The sequence below is a fragment of the Lissotriton vulgaris genome, chromosome 3_1 (genome assembly GCF_964263255.1).
Source record: "Lissotriton vulgaris chromosome 3_1, aLisVul1.2, whole genome shotgun sequence".
In the NCBI taxonomy this organism is placed as follows: Eukaryota; Metazoa; Chordata; class Amphibia; order Caudata; family Salamandridae; genus Lissotriton; species Lissotriton vulgaris.
In genome coordinates, this window is record NC_141689.1 from 801426602 (window position 1) to 801446494 (window position 19893).

A 19893-nucleotide genomic window follows, 5' to 3' on the forward strand; every position below is an offset into this window, starting at 1 on the left:
TCAGAAAAGGCTCTGTGCTTCTATCACGGTGGAACTTTACAAGAGGGAGGCCTGTAGGCCACAATTGTACAGTCTGGTGACACTATAGATTCAAAAACAGAGTCCACCACCGCTTACGCCCCTACTCACTGTCCCATATTTTCTACTCTTCTGGTGCCTCTAGCTTGCATGCCCACCTCCTCCGATTTATTTTAAGGTAACTGTATGCTGGCATAATGGGTTATATAAATACCATAACACCGCATAGCCTAACTAATCCTTTGTGCACTCACCAACTGGTCACTCACAAGACAAAAGGGAAGGGCAAACAGCTGCAATTCAAGCAGCAAACATGCAGAGAGCTCTTCTGTGTTGCAGCGTATCATTTGAAGCCATGTAAGCTTTGTTTAACAGCAATGGGGAGCCACTTTACTGGTCAAAATTTTGGCATGAAGAACTCCCTCTAAAAAGAAAACATCATCCTACAGTAAATTTTATAGAGAAGAAGCTGTCCTCTGTCCTGTCTTACACATGACTGTAGGCATGGTGAAGAAATGTGAAAAGATAAAAAACTAAATCAGCGCAGGCACAAATGTAGAACAGTAATATAGTAAAGTGTTCAAAACTGAGTTTGCACTCCACTTGCCCTGCATCATATGACTGATCAGTGGGTCGTGCCTCGATACTCCAAAATTATCAATATGACAAATGATGACCACTTTAGTTCTCTGGGTTTTCTGCTGAATGCCTGACCTCTCTCACTGCTTGCATGTGTGAGATGCTGGAACATGACTTACCTGTGCCCGGCTTAGGGCACGCCTCGCAAGGTTTTCCCCAGGCCTTGCCCACATTGTAGGTGCAGCAACACATCCGCTTTGTCACATTGAATGGAAGTTCGTTGTCACAGCTTGTTCCGTTATGGGTTTTGTAGCAATAGCTCTTTCTCATATCTAAAGGGGAAAAAGCAAAATTAGGGCAAAGTAATTGACAATGCGGTCCATGTTCCTTTTCTTGGCCCTGCGCGTGCAGCAAAATACAATCTGTGACCTATGTTCTAGTCAAGTGTTCATCTTAGAATTTAGGCAAATGTTAATGCATAACTGGAGTAAAGATGTGTATACCACTTTCAAATGGCTTTTCAGTTTGCTAGAAGCTTAAAAAGGTACATTTTAATAAGGCTTAGTTGTTGACATTTCTTAATGCGTCTGGATACAGTGCTGACAAGGCAATTGTAATCTAAGATGCAGAATGTGCTGAGTATGTGCACATTTACTTTTTTTACATATTGCTGTGTGTGGGCTTACCCATGCAGACATGCATTGTTAGGTTAAAGGTTTTGTGTTGCATCATTATTGTACCCAAGGCTCATTAATGATGACGTGGTCCTATTAATGCGTTTCATGGTCCAGCTGATGTGTGAAACACAACAAACCTGTGCCAAGGTGACCGTTTGTGTTTTTCTTGCACTAATAGAAGTAACCATGCTTCTGACAGTGAATTCTTTGATGGCCGTTACAACAGGGATGTTAGCCTTAGACTTAATCAAGGGAACAAATCATAACACAGGAAAATCAGCTTCCCTCCCTTTTATCAAGGATCCTGGCACTGAACTGCATGGTGGATATATCAAAGACTTCCTGCAAAGCATCCATCTAAGGTTAGGAGTCTCTAACATAGCTATCATTCCTGCACAGCTCATGGGAAGGTTATCGGGGCTAGGTACAAATAAAGCGCACCAGGAATACTCAAGTAGGACTATTAGTATAACAATATAACCATCAAATGTAGCTCAGAGTTCATGCAAATCAACACTCTTCTACCATGATGCACACTTAAATACTAAGGGGCAGATTTACAATAACCAACGCATCCCTGAAAATTAGCAGGGATGCGGCAGTTATTTTGTGTGACTCAATAAACCCTTTGCGCCACCATGGATGCACCGCATTTAGAATGCGCCACACCATGACGCAAGGATAGACAGATGCATGATGCATCTGTCGGCGTAAGGGTGACGCAGTGCTGGAGTTGTGTCGCAAGAGCGATGCGACTCCAGCATTGCTCAGGGGTGCCCTATACCTAATATGCTGCCTCACTCCTTACACCTGCTTCAAGCAGGCATAAGGATTTGACTCAGCGGGGGGTAGAAGTAACTCAGTAAAATCTTGTAGATTTAACTGCGTCACTTTTAAAGGCCTTCCTTGCGACGGAACCCCCACCCTGCATACAGTATACCTGACGCAGGTATAATGTAGTGCAGGGCTTTACAACGTGACGCATCTCACTAGATGCGTCACGCTGTAAATATGTTGCATAGTGGCGTATTGTTTACGCCACCGCTGCGTCACAAAAGTGGCGCAACAATGGCATAGGAGTGTTGCAAATGGCTTGTAAATCTGCCCCTAAGTGCATGAAGAATTCAACGTATACCGTTGTCAATCACTGGCTAGACATCATTTGAGCTCTCTACTGTGGAACCTAATACAAACATTTAGAAAAGTGTGATTAATATTGAGATGGTAACCTGAAAACTGCAACATGGCAAGATAGCATTCATGTGAAGTTACATTGAAAGACTTGCAGTTCATGGGAGAAGAGAAACGACAACAAGGTATATTTTTCTCTTGCAGGCACATACACACAAATAAAAGTACCTGTATGGGTGGTGGTGCACTTGAAACAGTTAAGAATTAATGCAAACTTAGTACTATCTAAGAAAATGAATACAGTCTCCGGAGCATTATGCAGTCAAAAGCCAAGACTCTACAAATGGTTAATCTTCTAGGCTTCCCTCTTTCTGGCTTCCATCCTTTGATGAAACATTATTTGTTTTTTCCACACTTCTCTTGGCGTATTGTGAGATGATGCAAACTCAGTGATATGTGCTGAAACTTACAATAGACCATAATAAACACAACAAACAAACTTTTGCCAGTAAATAGAGTACCAACACCACCGATGACACTCAAGGTTGTATCAAGCGCAACTCTCAATCTAGAAATAAGTATGACTGGGAAGTCCAGTCCTCTCTGGTTGAGTGAATGTCCCTTTTCTACTTTCATTGAGACACAGTAGCAGAAGATGCTTCCATACCCATGCAGTTGTGTCCACCGTTGACCTGCATGTACTCAGGAGGGCAGATGCAGGTGTAGTTCCCAAGGGTATTGTAGCATGTGCCAGGCCCACACACACCTGGCTGCGAATAACACTCGTCAATATCTGGAAAAAAGAAGCAAAACATTAGCAAACGTTTAAAATTCAGGTAACATGCAGATAATGCATTTAATACACAAAGTTTACATTGACAAAGTAGTCTAATGAATTGTAATGACATCTAATTCAACTTCTGTGACCATAAAGATATGATCACGCTGATCAATATGTCAGTTTTACAAGATGATTCAATATTGCCTGGAGGTCGCAAGCAGAGTAGAAAAGTACTTTGAATTCCTCCATATGAAACACAGAGGCAAACCTTAAAACATATTCAGATTTATCGCTCCATAAGACAAAAATACACTTTTGTAAGAAGATATATTTTGATATTAAGTTACCTTCACAAATGCGTGTTGTTTCACTAAGGTAGTAGCCTGTTGGACATTCACATTGGAAGCTGCCAAACGTATTGATGCAGTTTCCACCTTGGCAGAGTCCTGGAAGCTCCTGACATTCATCAATATCTGCGAAAAAAATGAACTTATAAGATCCACTCCTCATCTCCCCTATCCACAGGTTACTGATTAAAACTCAAATAACACTATGACAGCATTAGCACGGGGGTTAAATAGACAAATGGACCAGTTTCCTTTTTAATAAATGAACAAGTTACTAACCTACTGTTACTCAAAAGCCAGTATCATCCTCCAGATTAATATTATGTCAAACTCTTGAGTTTTCTGGAAGAGGACAATATTTATCGTGTTTAATCATGAATATTACAAAGGTCCTTTAGTACCCATTGCCACTGACTCAACCAGTAAAGAAAAGTACAGAACTCTCAGAGACTGAAGGAATCCCACAATTTCTTAAAGGGGTGTCATTCCTTTTTCTGCCTGTAAGGGAAAGAGGGGGAGGTTTGATGGGTAATAGATTAATCTCGGGAGTCTATTCAAAATGGCTATTTATTGAAACACATAAATACAATGTCACTATGCTTTAACCCCATCCCTAAGTCTGGAGTAGGACACACTATTGACACAAAGAGGTTTGTGAATCAGGTGGCAAATGTACATAATAAATGAATTACTACAATTGCAAAATATTAGACAGGTTCCAGTGATGAAGAAGCGCCATTTAAAATCTGTAATGCCAGTATGAATCAGATAAAGTAGAAGGGGTGAGTTATAACCATTATAAGTTCATGGGCATAGCTGTATAATGTGTACAATAGTTTTATAAACATCATGACTCACTTTTCACATAAGTACTGCAAATGGTTAACTCTATTATGAATTGAATTTATTTAATTTTTGTTTGGCGGATAGCCCCGAAAAGCTCCTCCGAGGCCTATAGTTGGCTTGGGTAATTAGATTAATAAAATGGGATAATTTCTAAGATCAATATAACTAAACTTCATAGTTAAGATGTCAATTCAATTCAATAAGCTTTATTCAGTTGAAATAAAAACGACCATAATAGCACATATTAAAACATGATTAAACCTATACAATTCATTATATCAATGGAGTACAGTCTTGAATGTTAGTGCACTTTAAAACATCATACTTTTCCTTAAATGAATTGATCTTAAAATATAAGTTGCAGTATAAAAACAAATATCAGGCTCTTGCATGGTAAACAGCAGACTCATAGCAGCATTTGTAGTTAAAGTGCAGTGTTTTTTAAACAAAGGTTTAAGGAAAGCAATACGGAGGTTCAAATACAAGTCACATATAAGGAGAAAGTGCAAAGAGCTCTGTTTAGTATGTCCGTCACATGGGCAGGGGGAAGCAGGATACTTTTTAACACAAGGAAATGCTACCAAATGGTAGACCTAATCTCATTCTTGTAAGAACGAATCGATGTGATGATCTAGTTACCTGGCACAAATATGCCTGGAACCTCTCAGTTTCCAAATGAGAGAAATAGAACTTGCAAGTTGTCAAATGCCCACTCCTTTTTTTACAGTCACTTTTTTTGTCCTGCAAAAACGTATTTGTCAATTCAATCTTGGGAATTTCTATTACTCCACTGGGGTTTTCCAAGATATTTATATTAAATAGATCTATGAAAGTTTGTACTATATAGTTGAGCCATGGAATCTTTAAACAATTATCTAATTGGAGACAATCTTTAATAATGTTTCTGTTAAATTTAGTCTCTTCTTTCAACCATATAGATCTCCATAACAATAATGGTCTTAACCCAATTAGATCTGTCAGGTAATTGATCCCCACTTCGCTATATATTAAATCAGAAGATGCAGAAGTGGGCAAACAGAGCAACTTTTTAAGAAACTTATTTTCCTCTGTTTGCAGGTCATCATGATGGTAATGGCCCCATACCTCCACACCGTAAAGTGCGATTGAGGTACATCCAGACTGATAAATATGCACCATATCTTTAATTCGGTGGTCCTCGGTTTTGGCAGCAAACCTAAAAAAGTTCATGGGTGTAGCTGTGTAATGTGTACAATAGTTCTATAAACATTATGACTCACTTTTCACATAAGTACTGCAAATGGTGATCTTTATTATGACTTGAATTTATTTAATTTTTGTTTGGCGGATAGCCCCGAAAAGCACCTCCGAAGACTATAGTTGGCTTGGATAATTAGATGAATAAAATAGGATAATTTCTAAGATCAATATAACTAAACTTCATAATTAAGATGTCATTTTGTGAGAAGAGGGCTGGAGTCTGTATCTTTGAAACAAATGCATTCTCGCTTGTTTCACAACCCTCCGATGAGTATACCAGTCACGAACAGCACAGCACTGATTCTATTTGATGTGTTTCATTTCAGGTTTGACGCTAGAGGATTACATTGAGCCTGATTCACAAAGGCAAGTTAAACTTTCGAGTAAGTTTACACTTCGCAGTAAGTTTACTACTTTCGGTATTCACACACTCTCGGTGTCAGCTTACTACAAAAATGTAAATTACATGTCTCCACCCCCAGAGTAACACAATTGGCTTACTCCTGTGTGAGTGGGTGCTGTCCCTTCCAAACCCCTCCATGATCCTCTGTTTTTCCTCCCTGGTCCCTATACTCTTTAGAAGTAAGTCTTCCCTTCTTCCCTATCCCCTTGTGCCATATACTACTAAAGTATATACTTATAAGTGCAGAGACTCTGCAGTCGACTCTGAGAACTCCACACAAATAAGTATAGGCAAAACGTACACTTTGTGGTAGTTTTGTACTACTACAAAACATACTAAATTGTGCAGTTTGTGAATCAGGCTCTGATTCCCTTTAGCATTTGGCTAAATATCTCATGCAAGTTATGTCATTCCGAGGAACAAGGATGTTTTTTTCAACATGCTACACCACAGGTCTAGCACAGGGAAATTACAGAAGTCTAAGTGCAAAGTCGACAAAGCTTTATATTTCCTTGTAATTATAAAGGCTACATGTTATATTTGCAAAGGGAAACTGTAAAATTCACACCAGATTGAAACAAGAGTACTATTTTGACAACGTCATCGAGGAGCATTCTTCATAATTCTTTATGCCCTTGGGCACTCCCAAGGGTCTGACAACATTTAAAGTATGAGCAAGTTCACACAGTCAAGGTATACATTATGCCCACACAGTTCAAACTCACGCACCAAGAAGTCAATTCACAAAGGAATGTATGAGTATATCAAGTAGTGCCTCTGTAGAACTACTTCACTGCTCATAATGTAGGATTCATTTAAAGATGAAAGAGCCAATTGACAAAGGCGTTTTTTAGTTACTTGAAGTAGTATTAAAAGAGTAGTACTTCATATACTCACAAATACATCTTTGAAATGGCTCCATAGTTTGCATTTCTGTTTACTTCTGAGAATCTTACAGTTTACTGTTGCAGACATTATGCCTTCAAGGCCTTATTAGTGGTGCCTCTCCGAAATTCCTGTTATTTCCTTGCCCCAGAATTCATGTAACTGCGGGTCTTGCTAATTTGGGAGGGGGCGTAAAAGTACTAGGGATTGCAAGTTCTAGGGGAATAACATTCAGGAATTGGTGTTTCCACGCAGATTTTCCCCTATTTTCTACATGTTTTCCCTGTTGTTTCAAAATGGGTTTTCGGCTTTCAGCAGCCAAAATCTTCATGACAAACACCAGAACTTCTCAATAGGGCATGAAGCTTCTGTCATTAGTCCCACTGGGATACCAGGCGTACTAAGGCCTTAGAAAGGAAGCCAGAACTTCTCTAGGCCATAGAACAATGGTGCATATTTACAACAGAATGGTGAAGCGTGGCGTTAATCACAAATCGCCCTTCTTGCACATAAACAATCCAGAATGCCGATTTGAAACTCCTATGTGTGCTGCATTGAGCAGCACACATAGAAATTGCAAAGCGTCATTTTTGTATGTGCAGGAAGGGCAATTTTTGCATTGCTTCAGAAATTCAATCAGCGATTGGTTCCAAAGAAGCAACATTGCATTTTTTATAACAAACATAACAATTGCAGCAAATGCATTAAAACTAATGGAAAATGACAGAAAACAGCAACGATGCAAACATATTTGCACTTATGCATACATAGGGAAAGGAGCTACAAATATATTTTCTGGTTACTAATACATAGTAATGTACACTACTAAACATTTTTTATGCATTTCAGTGTAACAATTGCTGTACTGATAATGTGAAGAAATATAAACACAAGACCAAAGAGATAGGTGAATCCATTGCTAACTTCAAAACAAGAACATATTCTTGCAGTCTCAAAAAAATGTTTACAAAAAATAAGCTCTTTCCACTGTGTCTACAAATGCGCGTCAAACCATTTCTTTTCCTGTACAACTCCAAGCAAAGCAATACACGATAGTGGAGAAGTGTGGCTCAGGGGTTAGAGGCGGCAGACCCGGAAGCTGAGATCGGCCCTGGACCAGGGTTCAATTCCCCGCCTCGGCGGGTCTTGGGCTCAAAAAATTCCACGGACTCGATAATTCTCGCTCTGGTGCCTTCTCAACTCATGGGTTCACACTCTGCGACTCTGGGCAATAGCTTGCTTAATCTCCACAACGGCCCCTTGCGGCGGGATGCCTGGCTTTCACCTTGTGGATACCCTGCTGGGGTTATCTCACAGGGGAATACCAGGACGGGTTCCCTAAGCAAGTGCCGGGAAACCCTTTGTGGGTAGCTGTGCGCTATATAAGCTCAAATACATTTACATTTACATTAGAAGGTCATCACTGAGGAGGGGTGGGGTGGAGGTGTGTAGAACTGTGACAAGAAACTCCTGTATTTGAATAATGACGTTCACTGTTAAGTAATCAAGTAACTTCCTGTGCAAATTAAGCACATCTCATTATAAGCAGGATTTTCTTTATTCACGCAGCAACACAGGCTTTATATTGCACCCGCCATTTTTTCTGCGCACTTAACATGTAATTCTTCCTCCTGGGCATGCTGTTTACTTCTTTTGCAAGAGAACACTAAAATCATCAGAAAGTCAAACCTGGACTCCAGACTTATCCAGTTTCCCGTCCAAAAGTCTTACAAATCATTGTTTGTCATTAATTAATGGTTAGCGAGCTATGACAAATGGACTCACCTTCCAAGATGATCGTAATAGGATTTGGTCGAAATCCTTCACCTCCAGGACAAAGGGTGTTGTATTGAGCTGTAAATTGAAAATGGGAATGTGCATGTTATAAACAGCTGTACCACGTATAATATTGTATTGTTATTATTTATCATTTACTTTTTATTGCGTGTTGAAAGCCATGCTACCTGAGGAAGAAACTAATCATCCTATACATGACTCTCCTACGCAGCTGGAATTTCTGCAATGGCAGATTACCTTTCTCTTCAATAACGTTTATCATTGAACTTAGCCAAGAAGTAACTGGGGCGTTGTGCACAGCAAAAGAGAACAAGTGTTGGCAAAACCAATAGTTGCGGCTTTCGCCTCTGTGAAGGTTTTCACAAGCATCAGGAAGAACGTCCTACTGTAGGTAGCCCCTGTGGTGCACTCCTTCTCGAACACTGTGCGAGGTATAGGAAAGGGATGAGGCATAAAAGGAGATGGAGACTGTGCAGTTTAGTTATTAACGTGGAAAACAAAGATCAGTTAATGAACATGGATCAGAGAACCACGGTCACATGTATATGTACTCAAGCACCAGAGTCAGAATGTAATGCCCACTGCAGGCGCTTGTCCTACCAGGTTAATAATGATTTAGTAGTTTGGCCATAAGTCAACATTAACTAGCCAGGCCTTAGGTGTACAGTAATACCCGCCTAATCATTCCTTTTTCCCTCTTCCAAAGAAGCTAGACATGTGGACAGTGGAATTGCAGCTTTAAGATTCACCAATTGAATGCATTTCTGGGCTTTATTTTATTAATTTTCATGTCCGTCCATTGGCGTTCTTTCTTATTATCCTAGTCTCTAGCCTATGCTCCAGCTTATGCTAGATACAGACACAGGGAAGCTCATCTTTACTCTTTGCACATATCAAGGAAGGATTCCAATTACCCCAGGCATGATTAAAGTGGGAGCAATTCTTTTTTGGGCAGGACCTTGAATAGCAGGCAGCACACAGAAATCAGACAGTTTAGAATTAGCGCTATCACAGATCAAGCACCTAGGTGAAGCTTCAGTACCGCTACCTGAGAATACATGTCATGTTTCCATGATGAGATCTGGATGTGAGAAGCTTGCTACAACCTCTTTAGTTTGTCGAAAGGGTTATCCTGTCACAAAAGTGACCAATATCCTGTCCTGTGCCATAAGATATAATGCATTTCCAATAAGGTAAACAGGATATCTGCCATATTTGTGATGGAGTGCCTGCAGTCCAAACCCTACATCAGGCTCTATGGAAAGTTCAAAAACAGACTCAAACAAATTCAATTGTTACTTGTAGCATATCCAGAGTCAATGCCTCTTGGCTCTGCTTAGACTACTCACAATTCAGCCCCCTCAGTAATTGAACATGTAGACCATCTGGAGTTGGCAACACTATTCCCTATCTGTTATCCGGTATGATCTGCGTGGATGCATTGGTTTAAATGTACACATGATTTTGCTGACCTCAAAAAAGCATCACCATTCGCCAGTAACACTGTGCCTTGAATCCTGAACTCACAACAGTTACAGACTGACTGTTTTTACTGTGGCTAATTATAAAGACACTGGGCCATATTATCAAGAAAGGGCGATACATTATCTCCGCTTTTATCGGCAGGAAACTGCCGCTAAAGCGGCGATAATGGGCTTGATATTATGCCCTTGTGAATTCCCATAGAAGCCCAGGTTAACGCCAGAACCTGGGCCTCAATGGGAATTCACAAGGGCATATTATCAAGCCCATTATCGCCGCTATAGCGGCAGTTTCCTGCCGATAAAAGCGGCATTAATGTATCGCCCTTTATTGATAATATGGCCCACTGTCACTAGTGAGACCAGTGGCTGTATCGTTCCCAGATCAAAGATCCAATGGTTAACCTAGGCCTAAATGATGCTGCACAGTACGTTCTGGAGCTTTCTGGTTGCTTTTCATCTTAACTTTCGCACCATGGAGAAAGTTAAAAGACCAGTATTGGCTGCCACAGATAAATACCGGTGGGTGGGGGGAAGTGGGGGCTGATGAGAAGGGTGAGGGGGGAGCGCGCAGTGGCGGGTTAAACCCAGATCTTTTGACTGGGTGTGAGTGTTTGATTGATTCAGATGCTCCGTCCATCACCACCCCCCTTTTGTACCGCTTTTGGCCGCCATAAGTGTGGCAGGGAATGCTCAGACGTGAGTCCCTTGCTCACTTTGCCACTGGATTCAAGCAAACCGGGCTGAAGACGGCTGGAATGCCAGAAACCGGTCCTCGGAAGCTTGTTTCCGGTCCAGGGAAGACATGGCTTGGCAGTTCGGGCTGGACTGTTCCCATGAGGCACAGGGTCAGACTGATTTGCATATAGCCATGTCTGGACTGGGGTGACAGAGTGGGCTAAAGAACGGTGATGGATTAAACCCAGATCTTTTGACTGGGTGTGAGTGTTTGATTGATTCAGATGCTCCGTCCATCACCACCCCCCTTTTGTACCGCTTTTGGCCGCCATAAGTGTGGCAGGGTATGCTCAGACGTGACTCCCTTGCTCACTTTGCCACTGGATTCAAGCAAGCCGGGCTGAAGACGGCTGGAATGCCAGAAACCGGTCCTCGGAAGCTTGTTTCCGGTCCAGGGAAGACATGGCTTGGCAGTTCGGGCTGGACTGTTCCCCTGAGGCACAGGGTCAGACTGATTTGCATATAGCCATGTCTGAACTGGGGTGGCAGAGTGGGCTAAAGAACGGTGATGGATTAAATCCAGATCTTTTGACTGGGTGTGAATGTTTGATTGATTCAGATGCTCTGTCCATCACCACCCCCCACCCCCTTTTGTATCGTTTCTCCTACCTGGCTGCACAATACAGCTGTGTTGGAGAAACCGAAGTGCACATGTCTGTTTGGCCAGCCTAAGGCGGAAGGACAAACTGACATGTGCACTTAAAAGTGCACATCGACCACTCCTCCTTCCCCCTCCTATGTCCCAACGCCACCCCTCCATGCACATGCAGGCTCAGCCAGCAGCTGAAAAATAAAGCAATAGTAAAATATTTTTTATTTATCAGCTGCTGGCTCTGGGTCAGTGGGATGATGCTCCTCCACCATTGCGGAGGCGCCGCTGCTGGACATAACCCCTGAGACCAGCAAATATCTTGGTGGCATTACTCTAAAACCGATTTAGCTTGGTTGATTTATTTCAAACCTTACATTCAGCAGCTTGCAGATGTAGGTCAACGTTCAGAATTGCAGCCACTATTGCCCTTTTCCTCAAAAGGAAACTGAACTGGTGTGTTCGGTTCATAACATAGTGGTCCGTGACCAGAATTAGAACCAGTTGAAGTTTATATTGCAAGAAACATTGCAATCGAATGAATGAATAACCTAAAAGAGATAATGATGCATGTACAAAATACCTATTTCTCATCTAAACAAGTAATTACATAGACCACACATGAAAGCAAGCGCCACACTATGCAATAAATTTCACAATATTTATTATAGAGCAAATCAATTGCTATTGTAATAACCATAGGTTGTGCACAAAAGGAGAAGTGATAGTATAGAATAGTGGTGTTGGGTAGTGAAATTGTGAATCAAAGAATAAGATATAGACAATTAAACACATTTTTAAATACTGATAACAAAGATCAGTTACAGCAAGGCTATCCATAAAGGATTTACAAGTAATCTGTAAATTTTCAGTGTGCACTTAATGCAAATTCCAACTGGTATGGTAATGTAAGTAGTAGGTACAGGTCTTGATCAAAGGAAGAGCATCGACGTTTCGACTCGATTGTGCAATGTGGTATTTTAACCTTTGCTGCGAGTCTTTATCAGGACAGTGTGTTTGAAACGTAAACCTGCAGCCAAGCCTGGCTAAACAAGTATGATTTATACAGCGTGCCAGAAGGCTCAATGTCACCACGGTACAATTCTTCTGGTGTGCTACAAGCACATCACCAGGTTTATATTTCTTCAAGAATTACCCTATCTTAGTCAGGAGGCCTCAGCATCGTAAACTAAGATAGGGGCATTCTAGAAGAAATATACACCTGGTGATGTGCTTGTAGCACACCAGAAGAATTGTACCATGGCGACATTGAGCCTTCTGGCACGCTGTATAAATCATACCTGTCTAGCCAGGCTTGGCTGCAGGTTTAGGTTGCAAACACACTGTCCTGATGAAGACTCGCAGCAAAGGTTCAAATCCTGCATTGCACAGTCGAGTCGAAACGTCGATGGCTTACGACTCCCCACCTACCTATGATTAACAGCACGAGCGACTAGAATGCTGTTCTTGGTTCTTCATCAACCACGACAGACTGTCTGTTTTTACAGCAGAGTATACAAAATGTTTACATGTCAAAAGAATAACAGAAGCAGATATGAATATCTTACACACCACTATCAGAATTTTTTTTAATCTGCTTCCTGGAGCAGTGAAGAAGGAGGATTAGGCCCGCATTACATGTTGGGCAGAGCAGAACTGCTGTATGGAAACATTAAGGTGGGCATGTGCAGCAACACTACATTTTCCGTCATTGATAAATGCAGCAGAGCAGAATAGAGTGGTAGCTTTTTTCTTTCCTCAGTCGATCCAATCTGGATTAAATTTTGTTGTGTCCAGGAACAATATGAATTGCCATCTCTTCACATCTTGAACAGAAATTAAAGCAACCCCTATATTCGGGAAACCATGAGAATTAGCTGTGCCACATAAAACTTGTGTACGATTGCCTATTTAGAATGAATGAATTGATTTGAGATTTTATGGGTGCATCAACTTCCCTCAAATAATAATGAATAAATACGCATCAAGCACCTAAGGAAGTAAGAACCTCGAATGAAGGTATTTCATAGCATCTTAACAATCTGAAAATAAATGAAAGCATGCTTTTCCTTACAGCTGTTGACGGCTGGGCAGATCTCACAGGGGTTTCCCCAGGCTTTTCCCTCGGAGCAGCAGCAGGAGGACCGGCTGACTCCGACACCAATTTCCGTGCTGCAGGAAAGACCCCCATCCCCACGCGGGCCATAGTTCAAATAACAGTTGCCAATGTTTGTATCTGCAAAGTAAAAAATATTGTTATGCCTGACAGGCATAGACACTGCAACAGATATCCACATCGCCATTTTTAGGATCCCCTTAATTAAGTAGTATAAATGAAATCTCTCACCCACCATTACCCACTATCTTGGACACGTCTTCTGGTCTAAGGCGGTCTGGGGAATGACACATTCACAATGTATTATTAATGCCACTTTAGCACAATTCCGATCTCTACTTCCACTTCAATGTTTTGGAATTTGCATCCACTTCACAAGCTACCCCTCCTTCCCCAGTTAACCCAAATCTCAGATGAACCGCATATTCTTTTTCTGTGTCTGTGAATAAGATCATTAGCATAATCATAAAACTCCAAACCAGGTGCATTCACAAATTCTACGCTTCTGCCTACAGAATGCTGCATCTGCATCTATCAACAATGTTCTTGCATGGGAGAGAAGCCTTGAAAGATGTAACGTTTGCCCCTAATGTTGTTAGCCACGCGCACTACAAATGTGAACCTTTGTCTTTCTGCGCCCAGGTTGTTCATGTCCAGCTACAGCCTAAGCCGCAAAAGACATTGTCCTCTTATAACTGCCTTACAAGAATGTGGTGGATTGATATTCATCATGTATGGTGTATTCATGCTTTGTTTGATGTTTTGTTTTCTTCAAAACAAAATAAAAATATTTATTAAAAAAAAACAGTATTCTTGCATATTTTGTTGTGAAGTATTTAAATGAGGATTGTTTTGAAGCAAATACTTATGAAACCGAAAAGAACAATTGCACTCAAGTGCATTTAATTACACTCATGTTCCAATCAGTTTGCATGCAAAAGTATGAGACTTTGTAAAGGAGTACACAAGCATTTGTACTTATCTACATAGACAATAAAGGAACTGATTAGCAAAACTATGTTCCATGAGTAAGTGTACGGTGCTCCTGGCAATCCTGCACGATGCTAGGAGTAAGTCAAAAATAAATCACACCTCTCAGAACTATCTTAGGGAGACTGCTTTTAATAGTGAATCTATGATAAATGCTTTTTCTGTGCCTTGGTCTAAAATCAAAATTGTGTCAGAGTTTAGCACAACAGAGCGCAATACCTCGCAACCCAGGACCTTGTTTAGAGTTTGGTGGGAACTGACAATCCTCTAGTGTGAGGAGGAAACTGCAAATACAGAGTGCAATACACTGGCTGCATTTTCTCCAACATGAGGATATTATTGTGTTGGAAATTGGACTGGAGGATTCAACTCCTTGTTGAGAGTTTCCACCGGAGAGTGGAGGATTCAGTGTCCTCCAAATTCTAAATGAGACCCAGAGTCTGTTGAAACCTTGGAACTGGGTTCCAAAAGGCCTACTTGACTGTCAGGCACGGTCAGGATGTCACACAGATACGTGTTTCTTTTTTTTGTGCGAGACGAAATGTCACCGTGAAATATGTACTCTCTATTTAAAAGTGTTATAGTAACGTAATTCATTATTATTTTTCATTATTATTTTTTACCCAAACTCGCTGCTCATAATCAACTTTTAAGGGCTTAGGGCCTCATTTAGTTGTTGGGGCAAGAGGAACTCCATCGCAATGACAATGGAGTTCCCTCTCCACACATAGTATTCTGACCACCCAATTTACATACGAGCAGACCTTTAGTTTAGCTATGACGGTGACTACTCTGTCACCGCCGTAGTCAAACTTCTCCAAAGCCCAATGGAGTAAGGGCCATCAAAGAATTTTTTATATTTCCCCAGTCCAATTAGGATGGGTGGACATATAGCCGCTTTTTTACTCTCCGTCACATTCAGGCAAACTCTGGTGGTGAGGGGCAGTAAAAAAGAAATAATGCCTCCGTCGTTATAGGAGATGACTCCCACGGTCAGGGAGACATTATCTTTTTTTATTTTTTTTTAAAAATACAGTTTCAGGATTTCTTTTTCAAAATAAAAAAAGAAAGCTGTTAGGTGCAAGGCTCCATCATTTTCCTGAAGCCCTGCACCAAACAATGAAATGCATGGACAGGAACCTCTCTGATGGCGGTTCCTGCCAATGCTTTATAAATGACCACCAGGTTGATGGTCATTTATAAATCTAGTGGTCGGGACCTCCACTAGGGTGACAGAGGTATTTATTCCATTGTCCTGGTGGAACAAAAGGCAGATCACCAACATCTAAATCTGGCCCCAAGTTACGCCATGGACACTCTCTATAATTCAAGGATAAACAATAAAAGAGCAGCACTAGCAGTTTGCCAATTCAGTATCTTAATATGGGTGAGTAGAATCGTGGATTCATCGAGTAAGGGTTTCCAGTTGCAGAGCTTGGATGCTAGGCCATATTTCTGGATTGAGGATTTTAACACCTTGGCTGCTAGTGATATTTTCCTCCTGTGCTGAATATTATATTTTCCCATTGTTCATGACGAGCTGAGCTCGTCATGAGCAGCGACTCTGGGGGATCGCGTGCTCTTAGTCACTGATGAGTCATAATGCAAAAGGTGTCTTCCTTCTGCTCTGAATGTTACGTAGAACCAGAAGATTGATTTTTAAATATTGCGGTAAACAAATATTGTAGCCAGAATATCAACTACCAAAATAATTCTGTTCCCAATTCTTTTACTTATTCCTCATGTTGCCCTCTGTATTTAAGCAGCTGAAGTCTCTGGGTGAAATACACTACGTCTGGGATGCTTTCTTAAACCTTGTAATGGCTTGAAAGTCCAATGGGGTCAGTAATACTCATTTCCGCCCCCATCAGAGTAATGTAGGCACATAGTTGTGGTATTTAGGGCATTCGTATGTCAGAGTATGTAGCACAAGAATATAGTGCTACAAAAATACTATATACCAGATAATGAGAGATTAGTACGTGAACTATCATTAACTCCACATATGTAGACATTGACCCTATCCTCAAGGTAGATGTGGCCTCAAAAGTCATAGGATATCCACTACATAGAAGAGCACAGGCATACCGCAGCACCAGATGATGGTGTTGCCAAGCAGATACTACAGCAAGTAAAACACTTCCCTGCAGGGGGCCTCTAGATCCTTAAGACCCTCTTCAAAGTGGTGACTGCCAGAGACTGCACTGTTAAATCGCCCTCTTCATAGACAAGGGTGCAGAGTGTGCAGGTAGAGACACTGGCAATGCAGCTCCGGTATCACAATCAGAAGGACTCACTTTAGTAAACTGACTATGCAGGCACTCCTTAATATTTCTTAGGAGGGGGAGCAGGAACTCTCTTATGTGGTTGTCCCTAAAGAGGTCAAGGAAACCGCTGTGCTCCCAGCAATTGGTCAACTAAGAATATTTCCTACTCGTGTGTCACCTCCTACATGGCACAGTTAGTGCGTTCTTCAGTGGCCTTTTCTGTGTATGCACCTGCATGTGTGATATGGGGGATCTATATGGACAAATGTGATCCCTCATTTGCATGGGGCTAGCCCGTCATATAATGAGGGACCGCCCACCATTAAGCTCTGATAATACTTCAGTAATATGGCCCAGTCTAAAGTGTTTTTTTTTGCGGGCTAAGAGGTCATCTTTGTCTCCTAGAAATGGCTGTAGGTCTCTTCAGAGGGATAGAGCCTAAGACAGTTTTCTTTTTAGTTTTAGTATTTGACATGCATTCTGGTCCCTACCTTGTCTATGAATAAGTTATTGATAGTTTATGATGTTCCTTGCAGCATTTAGTATCCATCAGCTGACCTAATCTTGCAATAAGCACTGATGAGATCATATGTTCACGTACATGAATGGAAATGTGCAATATCGACATACATAGGGTCCATAAGAACAAACATAGAAAGTAGATCCTAGAAAATTAAGTGCAGGCTCTTAAATTAAGATAATTAAAAAGGGAGTAAAGCTTCACGGAATCATGCATGTTGACTGGCCTATATTATTTTTTGTATCAAGTAGTTTGTAAAGAAAAAAAATAAAACAAGGGTCTCATTACAAGTTGTGATATTTCACCGAGAGCGAAAAGTCCAGGTGTAACACCCCAAGTCCCAATTCAAAATGTGTCTGGATCTGGAATTACCATGTCCAAAAACTACAGACCTGATCATTCTGGGCTCAGCGATACTGGACCTGTGACAGTTCTTGCAGCCCCCATCACCCTCCTGCATCAGTCGGGGTAGAGGGGAATAAAATGTTCCCCTGGTACAGGCACAAGCGTGATATGCACTTTTGCCCCTCCATCTTAACCTGCCCTCTTGCTGACACTTTCCACCTTCACAGAGCAGGTGGAACATGTAAGTGTTTTTTTGCTGAAACTGGGAAAAAACTGCCTGGTAAACTATGGATCTAACCCTCACAATGGCCGGACTTTGGTGCTGAGATACCAGCCATTGTCTTATATTCCAAACCCTCACTGCCTCCTAATCAAATTCTGACCAACTCATTGCAAGGACCTAAATAGTTTACAGATATCTGAAGCCTCTGTGATGTGTTCTTAGACTTAACTCAAGTACTAACAGATCATGATGGCGAGACACATTTGCAAATTCCAGACTTACCAACACATCCAACTCCAGTGGGGTTCAGCTGGAAGTCTGGGGGGCAGTTACATTCATATCTCCCAGGAATGTTGACGCACAGGCCATTAACACAATTAATGGGATCAGCGCACTCGTCAATATCTAAAAATGGATAAAGCAAGTTAAATATTTGCAACATACTCAGTGAAACAACTGATGGAAACGTGGCCATATAAGGCAGAATGATATATCTAGATACACTTGCAGAAATGTCATTGAGTTTTCACTTTTCCTCGGTAAAACCACAATACATATTAACAAATGAGCTTCCATATTTCTGTTAGCATTTTCATTAGAAAACCTGTGCACTTCCAACAATTTTAAGATTGAGCCAGGCCAGACAGATAAAATGGTAAGAGCACCAGCAAATTCTTGTGGCTTTGGAAGTCATGCTATTTTACAAGTTAATCATTAGGTGCTGAAAAGCTGACAATTAAGAGCATACTGTATTCAGACCAAGAAAAAGCAGCAATAGCATAATGGTCAACATACAAATGAGAGGGAGAGATAAAACGAGGCATTCAAAAGATTGACAATCAATCAATCTATCTATCTAAAAAAACACGGATGAAAGTAAAAAGAAAAAATAAGCGCTGTCACACAGCCAGCGGTGACAGAGTCATAGTGATTTTTTTACTTTTACTTTCAACCATGCTGCACAGAAGCTGCAGCGTCGTACAATATAGCTTACAAAAAAATGATTATGACCATCCAACGGTTGTAATTTCCTCAACAATGGTATAGTACATTCACTGGACACTCGCTAGTGGATGAAGGATAGATAGTCTGATGCCAATTAGACTTTGAACCTCCTCCCCCCTCCCCCTCCCCCCTCTTTTATCAGACTCTGTGGGGTCCAACTACTGCTCAAATATACATTGACTAGTTTGTATCAGTTGCAGCTACATTTGGTAACTGCTTCTTGTAGGGATTTCCTTATTATGTAAGCACAATAAGATGTTTTTATACAATTGTTTATTGGTGAAAATTTTTTTTTCCGATCCAGAGTTGTGTCTAACTCTTTTTTAAAACATGTTTTACAGATTGAATGTGGCTCCTGATGAAGGCGTTCTGATAACGCCGAAACGCGCGTCGATAAATTGTATTGTTTGCCACCTAATTCTTATGTATTATTTTTCTGTATAATTGTGTCACGAATATTTCCTTCATACGTAATTTTGTGTATGTTTTAATAACATTGTAGTGATTATGTTTTTTAATAACTTGAGAATGTAATTTTATGAATAAATTCAATTTGTCAAATTTTTAATTGATTTTTGTGCTTTACATTTTGGTCTGTTCCCTAGTTGTATTATCAAATGCGTTAATTTCTTTACACATTGGTTACAAAAAAATGACAACAGCAGATAGTAGAGTTATTTGACTTTTACAATGTTTTTTACCATGTTGTGCAGCAGGCCTGCTGCTGTGCACGACCATGGTTGAATGTAAAAAAAAAAAAAGCGCTATGACTCAGCCAGCGTTGGCCACGTCATAGTGTTGTTTTTTTAAAACTTTCAGCTATGCTGCACAGCGCTGCACTGATGTACAACATGGCTAAAAAAAATTGACACAGCCAATAGTTCTCGCACAGACGAGATCTTTTTGCTTTGTCTAT

General features: G+C 40.9%; 1 protein-coding gene across 1 annotated transcript in view; it reads right to left on the reverse strand.

Annotated features, from left to right (window-relative positions):
- FBN2 (fibrillin 2) overlaps positions 1–19893 on the reverse strand; it is a 1183434-nt gene that overhangs the window by 137221 nt on the left and 1026320 nt on the right. The window contains exons 36-41 of the mRNA XM_086961117.1: positions 18255–18377; positions 13586–13747; positions 8692–8760; positions 3534–3659; positions 3073–3198; positions 777–929 (exon numbers count right to left, since the gene is read on the reverse strand). Of these exons, the coding sequence (XP_086817243.1) occupies positions 777–929; positions 3073–3198; positions 3534–3659; positions 8692–8760; positions 13586–13747; positions 18255–18377 (759 nt within the window). The remainder of the gene's footprint in view (positions 1–776; positions 930–3072; positions 3199–3533; positions 3660–8691; positions 8761–13585; positions 13748–18254; positions 18378–19893) is intronic.